The sequence below is a fragment of the Argentina silus genome (genome assembly GCF_951799395.1).
Source record: "Argentina silus genome assembly, chromosome: 1".
Lineage (NCBI taxonomy): Eukaryota > Metazoa > Chordata > Actinopteri > Argentiniformes > Argentinidae > Argentina > Argentina silus.
Window position 1 is genome coordinate 34504560 of NC_139655.1, and position 11650 is coordinate 34516209.

Genomic DNA, 11650 nt, shown 5'->3' on the forward strand with positions numbered 1-11650 from the left:
ATGTCCCATGGCCATTTTCACCTCAATTACACGCTTTTGGTAGCCATCCACAAGCTTCTGGCAAGCTTCTGGTTGAATCTTTGACCATTCCTTTTGACAGAATCGGTGCAGTTCAACTAAATTCGTTGGCTTTCTGACATAGACTTGTTTCTTCAGCACACTCCACATGTTCTGGATGGGGTTTAAGTCAGGACTTTGTGAAGGCCATACTAAGACCTTAATTGTAGCCTGATTTAGCCATTCCTTTACCACGTTTAATGTGTGTTTGGGGTCATTGTCCTGTTGGTACACCCAACTACGTCCAAGACCCAACCTTCTGGCTGATAATTTTAGGTTTTCCTGAAGAATTTGGAATTTGGTTTCTCTTTACCTCCCTCTCTTGGTTTCCTTGTGCCATATATTTTTAAATTGTGCTGTGTTCCTGAAACTTTCAACTCTTAGAGCCTGCACAGATATTTAACTTAAAAATGAATATTTTTGCTAAAAGTATGATTATATTGATTAATGATTGTCCAGATACTAAGTCACCCAACAGTGCTTTTTATAAGGATTTTTTTTAGATAAATATTGTTTTTTGCCAGTCATTCCTGAATCTGACACCAGGAGGTAATACTAAAACAGATGTTCTGCTACAAAATCTGCATAGTGGTAATTCTTCAATGCCCCATATGATGGGCATTCTTTTGGTTGCAATAATTTTATACAGTATTTTAAATTGTAAATAAAAAAAAGCATAGTGATGAGTCTGTTGTTGATTTATGTATTGATTCATAAAGCTGATGCCATGGGATAGGAACATCAAATATCTGTTTCCAGTATTCTTGTATCCTTTATGGCGCAACGGTCAGTGTTTTTGACCTTAAATTAAACTGGTATACTAATCTATTTATACTAATCTTTTTCAGCCATTTGTGATTTTTAATGTGAGGCAGACAAACTAAATCCTTAACTTCTCCTTGTCCAATTGTCCTCTTCCAATTTTGTTGCAAGGCTGCAATCAGTTGATTTTAATTTTGGATTAATTCAGTCCCATATTCTTTTAAAAGTGACATAATATTTCCATCCTTCATAATATCATTGTTGTGAATTTCGCAAATTATTCTGTTGTGAAAGATTTTTTCCATAAACGTTTTCCATAAAATTGAAATCTATTCCATGCATTATAATGAGCCCATCCTATGATTTCTACCTCCATCAGCCTTGCCTGATGAACACGCAGACAGTAAATTGTACATCACCAATAACTGTTAATAAGTTACAGCCTTTTGAACTTTGGTGAGGTCTGATACTGTAGTTTGCCATTTAATATCTGGGAAACACATTCAACAAATTGGCAACCATTAAAAGCCACACCTACTGCTGTAGATGTCACAAAGCTGCCAAACCTTTGAAATACTGTAGCATATGTATGTTCAAAATGGTATCGCCATTTCGAAAATGAAATTGTATGCATAGTCCCCTTATTTATGGGCACCAAGTCAGGTGTGTTCTGTCTCCTCACCATAATGAACAAAAACCCCAAAACAACTGTCTCACAGGTAAGTTTGACCATGACAATGCAATGGTCAGACAGAGGGCTAGGAGACATTACTGCGCAGTGTATTTCAGAAATTGCTGAATATAAGTATATGTAATCTATACGATAATAGGTTTTATGTCTATTAGAGAAGAAACTGTGTTGCCGAACTGAAGGGTTAATAGTTCTGAATGCATCCAAAAGATTGAAATCTGAAATAAAACTGGACAAAGAGGCAGATCCTGTTCCTCAGGATTTAAAGCCGCGTTCATGTCCGCATCCATGATCAAGGCATAGTCTTGCATACCTGATAAGATCCTTGATAAGTAGTTGAAAAATGTTTGCGTCGAATTGGTTAGGAGCATATCCAGATAAAAATGCTAATTTTGGCCCAGCTATGATGGTTTAGATAAAAGAGATCGACGTATTGGGCACCCCTGTACTAATGTATTTCATTAACATACCTCTGCAGCTATTTTAAAATGGCTTGAAGATGGAATGCGAAACAAATGCTCGTGACCATATTGCTCCTGCATTGTTCATAATTATGGAAAGCATTGTTTTTTTAGAAGGAAGTATTTGGCTGTTGTTAGGCATCTTTTCTTATTGATTCATATCAATGAATGCATTTTATCTGGACACACGTGCTTTTGTTGGTTTCACCAGCCATGAGGTTGGATTAATTTAGATAAAGCAAGTTGATCGGATGTTTGGGTGGAGTCGACCAATGGTATTGGCATCGCATCTACAATGAAAGTTCTTTATTTTGACTTGACTACTCTTGAGTTTCCCAGAAGCAAACGAACACACCAATAAACACCTCTCCACGCCCTGAGTCTGGGCTAGTCTGGGCTAGGATGAGGGCTACATAGTTTAAAGCCGACTGCACTCCCATCTTTCCTTCGACCAAAATAATTGCGTAATGACAGGTCACACTTGTATGCACATCATAAAAGACGACCTAAAATTTCCCAAATAGCTGAGTGATAGGTTGTCATAATCTGGACAAGCGAGTGGACATAGGCTCATGAAATAGCTCAAAACTATTCGATTCAATTATGGTGGAAGATTGATAACTTCTGTAGGCTTTATCGGTCGGTGAGTATAGGCCTTTGTAGATTATCCTTGCAGTAGCCTAAGTGACACAAACATGTAATGATTTATTCGAGAAATTGAAATGTGGGCTAAGTGTCGTCAATTAATCTAACTCAAATAGGTTTATTGAACTTCAACATTTTGGGTAATGGACTTTAAAGACACATTTTCATCCGCACATCTCAGCCTCTTGACTGTTATACAGCTACTGCTTTATGAAAACTGAAGTCCAATGAAGTTGTCATTCATATTATCCTAAAAGTACTGGTTTGAAATCCAGTTTGTTTGTCTGTTGTGAATGTTTGCTTTCTACCGTATTGTGATTGTATTGTATTGTTGCTCTCTGTTGTGCAGCCTACTTGTAAGGCGGTTGTCAAAAACCATATGGCTTAAATGAAATACACGTTATTAGATTGATTGTACTCTAATAGCCTAATATTTGGTCATTATTATCATCAATTAATTTCAAGGTCATTGTTCACGTTAAATGACATCTCTTATAGTGAATGTATAGACCTTATTTAGAAAGCAAAATTATATATTTTAAATATATAAACCAATTATTTTCCTCTCTTGAATTGTTTGTTCATTGTTTTCTTGGCGCTGTAATGGCGACCGGTGGTGTGGATTAGTGTTGACACTTGTTTGTTGCCCACCACCCCAAAATCAAACAAGTGTACAGTAAAAATGTTGTCCCCCCAGGAATGATGTAGCGCCCCTCCTTGTGTGAATTGGTGACAATTATTCAGACGTATGACCAACATTTCGTAAAAATTGTCCCAGTGGTGTCAGAGCGTGTGACTTTTTCAGAATTGTGTGACCTACGAACGGACAGAGACCGATCCATACTCCTCTCCCCGATTTCATCGTGGGCACAATAAATTCACGCACGGGGAAAATAACGTTTTTGTATTGTATTGAATATTCAGGTCACAACAACTTATTATGGAAAGGTCAAACTCAACAACGTCACAATCAGTGACAGTGACGTCATTTTTATTTGATGTGGGCTATAAATAAAACAGAGATAGGAGACAAACCGCAGATGTATATCGACAGATGTGAGGATATAGGAGACATTGATGAATTTGTCTCCATTGTGCTGTTTCTTCCTATGAATCGAAAATGGAGCGTGTTGATAGTGCCGAAATGCGCAGAAGGTTTATGAGACGTTGTCCTTACCTTGTAAGTCTGCTTGTCATGTTTCTGTCATTCTGTGTTTACTCAACAAACTTATATTTGAATGCAATTGGGTTATGTTAAATGTATCGAAAGGACAAGCTACAGAAAATGCAATATTCTTTAAAAGTGTTTATTTCCAGTTTAATATTACTATGCAGACAATACAGTATGTCCTCACATAACATTGAGTGCTCTATTTACAGCTTCATACTGGCCCACGGATTCTTCCGGATTATGAAAGGCAGCCCAACGCAAGGGTCCAGAGACGGCTGGTAAATTAATTTAGGAAATTCAACAACCCCAATAGTAGGTGCAGTGACTTCTGTGAGTTCTGAAGCAGCTATTTTCTATTTCTTCACAGGCTAAAGAGAACCTTGAATTAATTGAGACACTGTTCAAGTCTTCTGGGGGTGGGGTCAACACCACAGCCAATCCAGAGACTCCTACCCAGGTCAGACCATGCCACTGATAGACCCAACTAAGAGGCTGCATCTCATTCTAGTAAAAAGTGGTTTCCCCCTTCTTGTGTCCTTGCCTCAACCTGCACTGAGAAAAGACAGGACAACAAGTTAAAAACTAATATGGTGGATTCTGCTTTCATATCTGAACAATTATTTCACATCGGAGCATAGGGCACCTAGGGGACGAAGAGAGGAAGCCATAACAGACCATTGAGATGCACTTATTAAGTTAACTGCTGAACTCCATGTTTCTCTGTATGCTGTAACTTTTTGAAAGTAATGTCTCTCTCTTTCTTCAGGTTGTAGATGAGAAAGGGAGTGATGAGGCTGAGGATGATACTCACTCCTTGTCCTCTGGCCCTGAATCGGAATTGCGGGTAAGCAGATTTGATTCCATCCCTTCATTTTTGTGCAATGTCCTATCTGACTTCTGACTATGGAGATGTATGGATGATGACTGAAACTGGACCACTCTTGTACAGTCTTTGAATTCCGATGACGACGGCCTCTCTGATGAAGACATCATCGTCCTTCCAGATGAACCAAGGGTATGTCTCAAGAGCCTAAGAGTGTCCTACGAACAGTGTGTGTGTCTCAAAATCTTTAATTTTCCCTTGCTGGAAATTGCTTATTTTACAATCTCAAAATATTATACATATTTTTTTTCTTCACACGTCTGTACTTAATCCTTTATATCCACCATCCAGATCCCAGCTTTGGAAGCCTACCGCGACACCCCCTACCCTTTTCATCTGCGTGCCGCGAGCAAGACCTCGGGCAAGGTGAGTGAGGCGATCCCTTTCATGGATCAGCCCTGCAAGGAGCTGCAGGACAAGGAGGCCATGTGGGCCGCAGCCAAGCAGGAGACCCTGCGAGTCATACAACAGGGTCTGGTCGCGCTGCAGCGCGACATGGATCTGTGCCTGGAGAGGCTCAGCAGAGACCTGGACAGCGACCCGGACCTCAATGACTGGAGCTCCCACGCCGAGGACCGCCAGGAGGAGAGCGACACAGGCAGGGCAGACGGCTGTCTGAGGGGCCTGAGAAAGAAGCTCTTCAGGAGGAAGCAGGTGGAGGGGATCAACATGGAGGAGAGGCAGAGCGAGGTGAAGGAGTTGGAGTTGGCCTGCAAGAGGCTCCAGGAAGAGATGGTGGGGAGGATCACCAAGGCCTGGGACGCTATGGCCATGGAAAAACTGGCCAGGGACAAAGTCCTGATTACCGAGAGGGAGAAAGCTGCCCAGTGCTTTGTAAGTTTAGTCAAATCTATAAATTAAAAGTTTTTATGAATAGAGCGGATAGATAATACATAAATGTAAAAGATAAAGATGGTGTGTTTTTAATAAGCATGAAATCCGAATGACAAAAAATAAATAAATAAATAAATATTACTACAGTATGTAGTACAATATATTCAAATGGTAAAGACAGGACAGACAGATATAATAGCTCAAGACTAGTATGACTAAGTCTAATTTGTTTGTGTCTTTTATCCCCACAGAGCCGAGCGTGCTGGGGACAGGGTGAGACTCGTGACAGGCTCTCTGAGACTAGCCAGTCTCCTATGTCCCCAGGGCCCTACAACGCAGCAGATAATGATGCCCAAACCATCTTTGTGGTTCCATTTAATGCTGAAAATGATGATGATGACTTTCGATCTTTCTACGTACCCAGCCCTATGGCTCCGCCTCCTGACGTAGAGTACTTCCCCTACCGCCGCAGCCCCCGCCTGCCGCCCATCATGAACCTGAGCGAGAGCGGCAAGAAGCTCCTCACTGGAGGGGCCGTTGTGGGCGTGGCCCAACAGGTGAGTGAAATTATGGTAGATGCTAAGTGGGATCCTACGACCCTACCTTAAACCCTAAACCTAACCTTAACTCTTACTCTTAACTTAACCATAACCCTTACCGAACCTTCATGGTTTTCAGTCTAAATTTCAATGGGGCGACAGAGTCGGACCATCAAAAGCATCCCACTTAGCATTTACAATGAAATTATGGGAATAATATATGCCATTTAGCTGACGCTTTTATCCAAAGCAACTTACATTGCAGTGAGTGCATAAATATTCAGTATACGGGTCCTAGTATATTCAGGTCCTAGCGGGAATCAAACCCACAACCAAAGCGTTGTTAACGCCATGCTCTACCAGCTGAGCCACAGAGGACCACAAAGGAAGGGAAAAGCAAGTCATTTTCAGCTCAATAAGACAGAGAGTTACACTCATGTAAAGCTTGTATTGTCCTCTTGTCATTCAGAAAGTGAAAGGCAAAAAGAAAAAGAAGGTGAAGAAAGAGAAGGAACAGCAGCAGGAGACAACAACCGATGAGATTAAGAAAGTTCACAAACCAGGCAAAAAGAGCCTGAAGGAAAGGTGATGACTGAAATAAAACTAGGGTCAATAGGGGTGGTAGCATAACAAGAAAGTAATAGGTCTTTACATTCTGTTGGTAATTACTGTGTTTTTTTCTGACAACAGGATTATCCGGTGGCTGCTGCGTAAATTGGAGTAATGGACACCTTATCCACTCAATTACCTCCCTCCCAACCCCACCTACATATCTTCTTTAAGCCTGACCAAAAAATACGCACAATTATTACCAAACCTACACACACATGGACACACACGTACCTCACTTCCTACCTACAGTATTGCATTCCCAGCTAACTACCTTCACACGCAAGCAGATAGACAGACAGACAGACAGACAGACACAGCCACTTACTTACCATAAGTACATACCTACACACACACACACACACACACACACACACACACACACACACACCTACCTACCACATACCCATCTACCTCTCTCCTTCATACAAAAGACATTAGCCAAATAAAATATTTTGAATGAATTGTATCTTGTGATGTCAACATTCTCCACCTCAGGTGTCCCGAAAAGGAATTCCCTCTACCTTAAGAAGCACTAGCAACTTTAAATCCTTCTCCATGAAGGTCAAAGTGTGGACCAAGGCACATCAATCCTGCACACATTGACTATTTCTCAATGCACTCATGTCTCAATGTGTTTTATGTATTATCATGTGTCCTGTATTGTATTATTTGTTGTATTGTATGTTTCCTGTATTTGTTTCAATCTGTTATATCCTGCCATACTACTGTTTGAGTAATGTGTTTGTGTATTTAGCTATGTTTATGTATTTAGTTCAGTCAAGACTCTTACGTCATTTTAATAAGTTTAACGAAAATAACCCTAAATAATGATGATGTCATCCACAAATCACCTTTCCAAGTTCTTACATGAAATACCATTTCCAGTTTTTAACCATGAATATATCCCATATCATCTTATCTTTTATAGATTTTAGCTTCTCTTAATCATCATATATTCTTCTTCCTTTTAGTGTCTAATATTTAGTACTAATTCACTTATTTTAAGGATCATTCTATTCATATAAGTCATTTCATAATACTTGAAGTGTATTATTAATAGGCTCTATTTGTCTGAGTTACTCACTCGTTATCCTCAAAAGGGACACATTCATTCAGACCTTTTATTTCTGTTGGTGGATTTCATGATTTAATTCATGATTGATTGAATCATTGAGACTTCACACTGTGTCTATCTAAGAGTGAATGTGTGCTCTTAAGTGTGGATGGGCTTTTCATCATAAGTGTTTCGATAAAGATATGATACACACACACACACACACACACACACACACACACACACACACACACACACACACACACACACACACACAGGGAATTGATCTGACTGTCCATCTGTGTCACCCACACACACACACACACACACACACATAATGAAGACATACAGACCAACAATAGTCACACAACCAAAAATTGTTTTGCTGGTAATTGCTCCCCGTCTATCTGTCTGTGTCACAGACACGGACACAGACACGGATACAGACACAGACACAGACACAGACACAGACAGACACACACACACACACACACACACACACACAGAGACATACATACCTTTACATAACCTATAGTTATGAACATGCATGGTAGCGTCATAGCCACCGATCCACAGTGCATTTCAGGATCAACTTCCAAATTAACTAATATTTTCCTCTGATGTGGACCTCCCCGGAACACACAGTTCCTCTGGAGGGTGAGAGAGAGGGGGAGGGAGGGAGAGAGGGAGCGATGGAAATAGAGAGTGAGTGAGAGAGTGAGGAATAGAGGGAGAGAGACCACTTAGCCTGTTATCACATGTGAACTACAGAGTATGTGTGAGATTGAATCACTCCGTCCTTCTACTCAAATGTGCACTTGTGGACACTTGTTCCCCACAGGGATGTCATAGCATGGGATTTCTCAGAGCATCAGCTTTTACACCAATCCATTCCCACTGAAGTCCATGTGGCGGGGTCCACAAATGCATACTCCAGGAGAGGGTGGAGAAATAGTTCCCACAGCAGATATCAATGACTTGGTACACAGGTGTCATTCCTACAGATTTCACCTGAAGCAATCGATAGCACAGCATAGTCAAACCACAAGACGTGGGGCTCCAATTAGCATGTTGACGTGAGTGCAACTGTGTAATCGTTGAATTAGATCAATACCATGTCAGGACTTAAGAATCATTAGAATACCACATTTTGTATTTTAAAGAGGTTACATATTGAATATAATTATTGACATATTTGGTGTAACTGTACATAGCTAAAATGCTAATACAAGTAAAACGGAACACAAATCTGAAGCAATAATGACATTAACCATGCAAACTACATTCAAAACAAATATCGATGTTGTCTTCTGGCTTATAACAAGCAATGGAGTTACTCACAAAAGTGAAAACAACAATCAGAAACATACTGTACCTTAGGCTTGCCAAAATCAACAGTTTGGAACATCATTAAACTTTTTTTTTTTTTAAAAAGCACTGGTGAGCAAATGCAAACGGGCTGGTAGGCCAAAGAAGACATCTACAGTGGATGACAGTGGATGACCGAAGAATGTTCACCATAATTAAGAAATACCCCAAAACAACTGTCCCACAGATCATGAACACTTTCCAGGAGGTAGGCGTGAATGTGTCAGAGACAACCATCTGTAGAATATGTCACCAGCCAAACTACAGTGGCTTCACTACAAGGTTATCCTCAAAAGGGATGGTCAGGTTAAAGTATGCTAAAAAGTACTTAAAAAGCATGCAGATGTCTGGTAAAAGGTCTTGTGGACAGATAATATTAATCTTATCATGTGCCAGAGTGATTGCAAGTGGAAAGTTTGGAGAAAAAAGGATCTGCCCAAGATTTACAGCATACCACCTCATTTGTAAATGATGGAGAAGGTGTTATGGTTTGGGTATGTATAGCTGCCGGTAGAACTGGCTGACTTGTCTTAATTGATTATGTTGATTGATGTTGATTGATGACACAGTGAAAGGATACACAACAGGAATGTATTTCATCTCCAGATATCAAACCTCAATTTTCTATTCATTAAAAAAAAAAAAAACTTTTATGATGAAGGTCCAGCTTACCATTTTCTTGACATAGCAGAGTCAATCGTGTTCATTTTCTAATAAAATAATGTCAAGAGTTTGCAATATTTTGAGTTTTACTTTTTTCAATGTTAAAATATATTTTGTAATGTTCTTCGTGTGAAGCAGGTTTCAATGTCCAGATCTCCATCTCTCGTTTTAGCAGATTGGAACTGGGATAGGGCCAGATTTCTGTCCAGCCAGCTGGTTGGTGAGGTAGTAGGCAGCACAGGTCTGGGCCTTTGGAATGCAGAATGGTGGAGCAGGCTGGTAGGGGTTGATGACTGGGTAGGGCATGGCGTGGACGCTGGCTGTCCTCTGAATGCGTTGGTTGGTCAGGTGGGCCTGGCGCTCCTCCTTGCGCATGGTCAGGGCCACAAACAGAGGCTTGGTGGCCACGATGCAGCCATTCATCTCAGTCACAGCCTTGGTGGCTGCCTCAGGGGAGGAGAAGCACACAAAGCCGTAGCCCTTGCTGCATCCACCCTCCATCATCACCTTTGCACTGGTGATTGTTCCGAAGGGGGAGAACACCTTGTGCAGGCGCTCGTCATCCAAGCTATCATCCAGGTTCTTCACATACAGATTGACACCCTGCTGGAGAAAAACCCTGTTATTGAGATTCAACCTCAAATACATCAACAATAATCACCAAGTACTATCAACTTCTGTGTTAGTATCAATAATATCACAAACCTGGTATCTGGTCATGAGGTCCTGCTTCATGTGCTCAAATGGGCGCTTCAGTTCAGTCTGGCGCTCTCCTTTCTTCAGGGCACGGCCCACATAGACCCGTTGCCCATTGATTGTTTTACCATTCATGTCATCAACGGCCTTCTGGGCGTCCTCATGCTTTTCAAAGTTGACAAAGCCGAAACCCCTGGACTTTCCACTCTCATCAGTCATGACCTGGACACGCAAGGCGGGTCCATACTTTTCAAACTTCTCCGCCAGTTTTGTGTCATCCATGTCCACTCCAAAGTTTTTGACGTACACATTAGTGAACTCTCTGGCCCTGGCTGCAAATTCAGCCTCTCGTTCTTTGCGAGATTTGAAGTGTCCCACAAACACTTTTTTGTCATTGAGCAGCATGCCGTTCAGCCTATCAATGGCTCTTCCAGCAGCCTTCTGGGTTTCAAAGTGCACAAAGCCGTAGCCTTTGGAGCCATTCTCATCACAAACCACCTTCAAATCAAGTCAAAACAAACTTCATTTATATACAACATTTCATACACAAATGCAATACAATGTCCTTTACAGGAAAAATAAATAAAAAGGGCACCTTGCAAGATAAAATGTTCCCAAAGGCAGAGAATGTGTCGTAGAGAGCGTTGCTGTCAATAGACTTCTCTAAGTTCTTGATGAAGATGTTGCCAACCCCACTGTTCCTCAGAGAAGGGTCACGCTGAGACCACATGATGCGCATAGGTCTTCCTTTGACCACATCAAAGTTCATGGTGTCCAGGACAAGCTCGGCGTCAGCTTGCTGTTGAAAGTTGGCAAAGGCATATCCAAGGGATCGGCCAGTGATAATGTCCCTGCACACTCGAATGGAATGAATTGGAGCAGCAGTGCTGAATTTCTCATGCAACATTGCCTCTGTGATATCCTGATGGAGATCTCCCACATACAAGGAGGCCATCGAGTAACTAGGCACGCTGGAAATCATGTCTGATGATGTTACGTTCTCTTAAACAGCACAAGAGTAAAATAAAACGCAAAAAAATACTTAGTTGAAATATAGAATAAGCTCTGTAGCACACACAATGCAGATATCAATGAGATGAAATGCAGAATGAAACAAGAATGTCAGGGGAATGAATGTCATTTGGAACCAGAATTCAGAATCTCAGTTGCTTGGTCCTCTTTTGTTACATCATTGTCAATTGTTACATCAGTTA

The 11650-nt window shown here is 41.0% G+C and overlaps 2 protein-coding genes across 2 annotated transcripts; one reads left to right on the top strand and one right to left on the bottom strand.

The window, feature by feature from the left end:
* Positions 1–5050: 5050 nt before the first annotated feature.
* Positions 5051–7182, top strand: LOC310802929 (uncharacterized protein). The gene is made up of 4 exons (XM_083667549.1): positions 5051–5504; positions 5756–6061; positions 6513–6628; positions 6734–7182. The coding sequence occupies exons 1-4, from the start codon at positions 5058–5060 to the stop codon at positions 6765–6767; spliced, it is 903 nt and encodes a 300-aa protein (XP_083523675.1). The 5' UTR covers positions 5051–5057; the 3' UTR covers positions 6768–7182.
* A 2726-nt stretch (positions 7183–9908) lies between these two features.
* Positions 9909–11418, bottom strand: LOC310818033 (polyadenylate-binding protein 1A-like; the record flags this gene model as incomplete). The annotated part of the gene is made up of 3 exons (XM_083688791.1): positions 9909–10343; positions 10446–10934; positions 11032–11418. The coding sequence occupies 3 exons, from the start codon at positions 11416–11418 to the stop codon at positions 9909–9911; spliced, it is 1311 nt and encodes a 436-aa protein (XP_083544917.1).
* Positions 11419–11650: the final 232 nt, after the last annotated feature.

Coding starts and splice junctions, on each gene's coding strand:
- LOC310802929 (XM_083667549.1), top strand. CDS start 5,058: ATGGATCAGCCCTGCAAGGAGCTGCAGGACAAGGAGGCCATGTGGGCC. Junction 5,505..5,755: donor AGAAAGCTGCCCAGTGCTTT/GTAAGTTTAGTC, acceptor TTATCCCCACAG/AGCCGAGCGTGCTGGGGACA. Junction 6,629..6,733: donor AAAAAGAGCCTGAAGGAAAG/GTGATGACTGAA, acceptor TTCTGACAACAG/GATTATCCGGTGGCTGCTGC.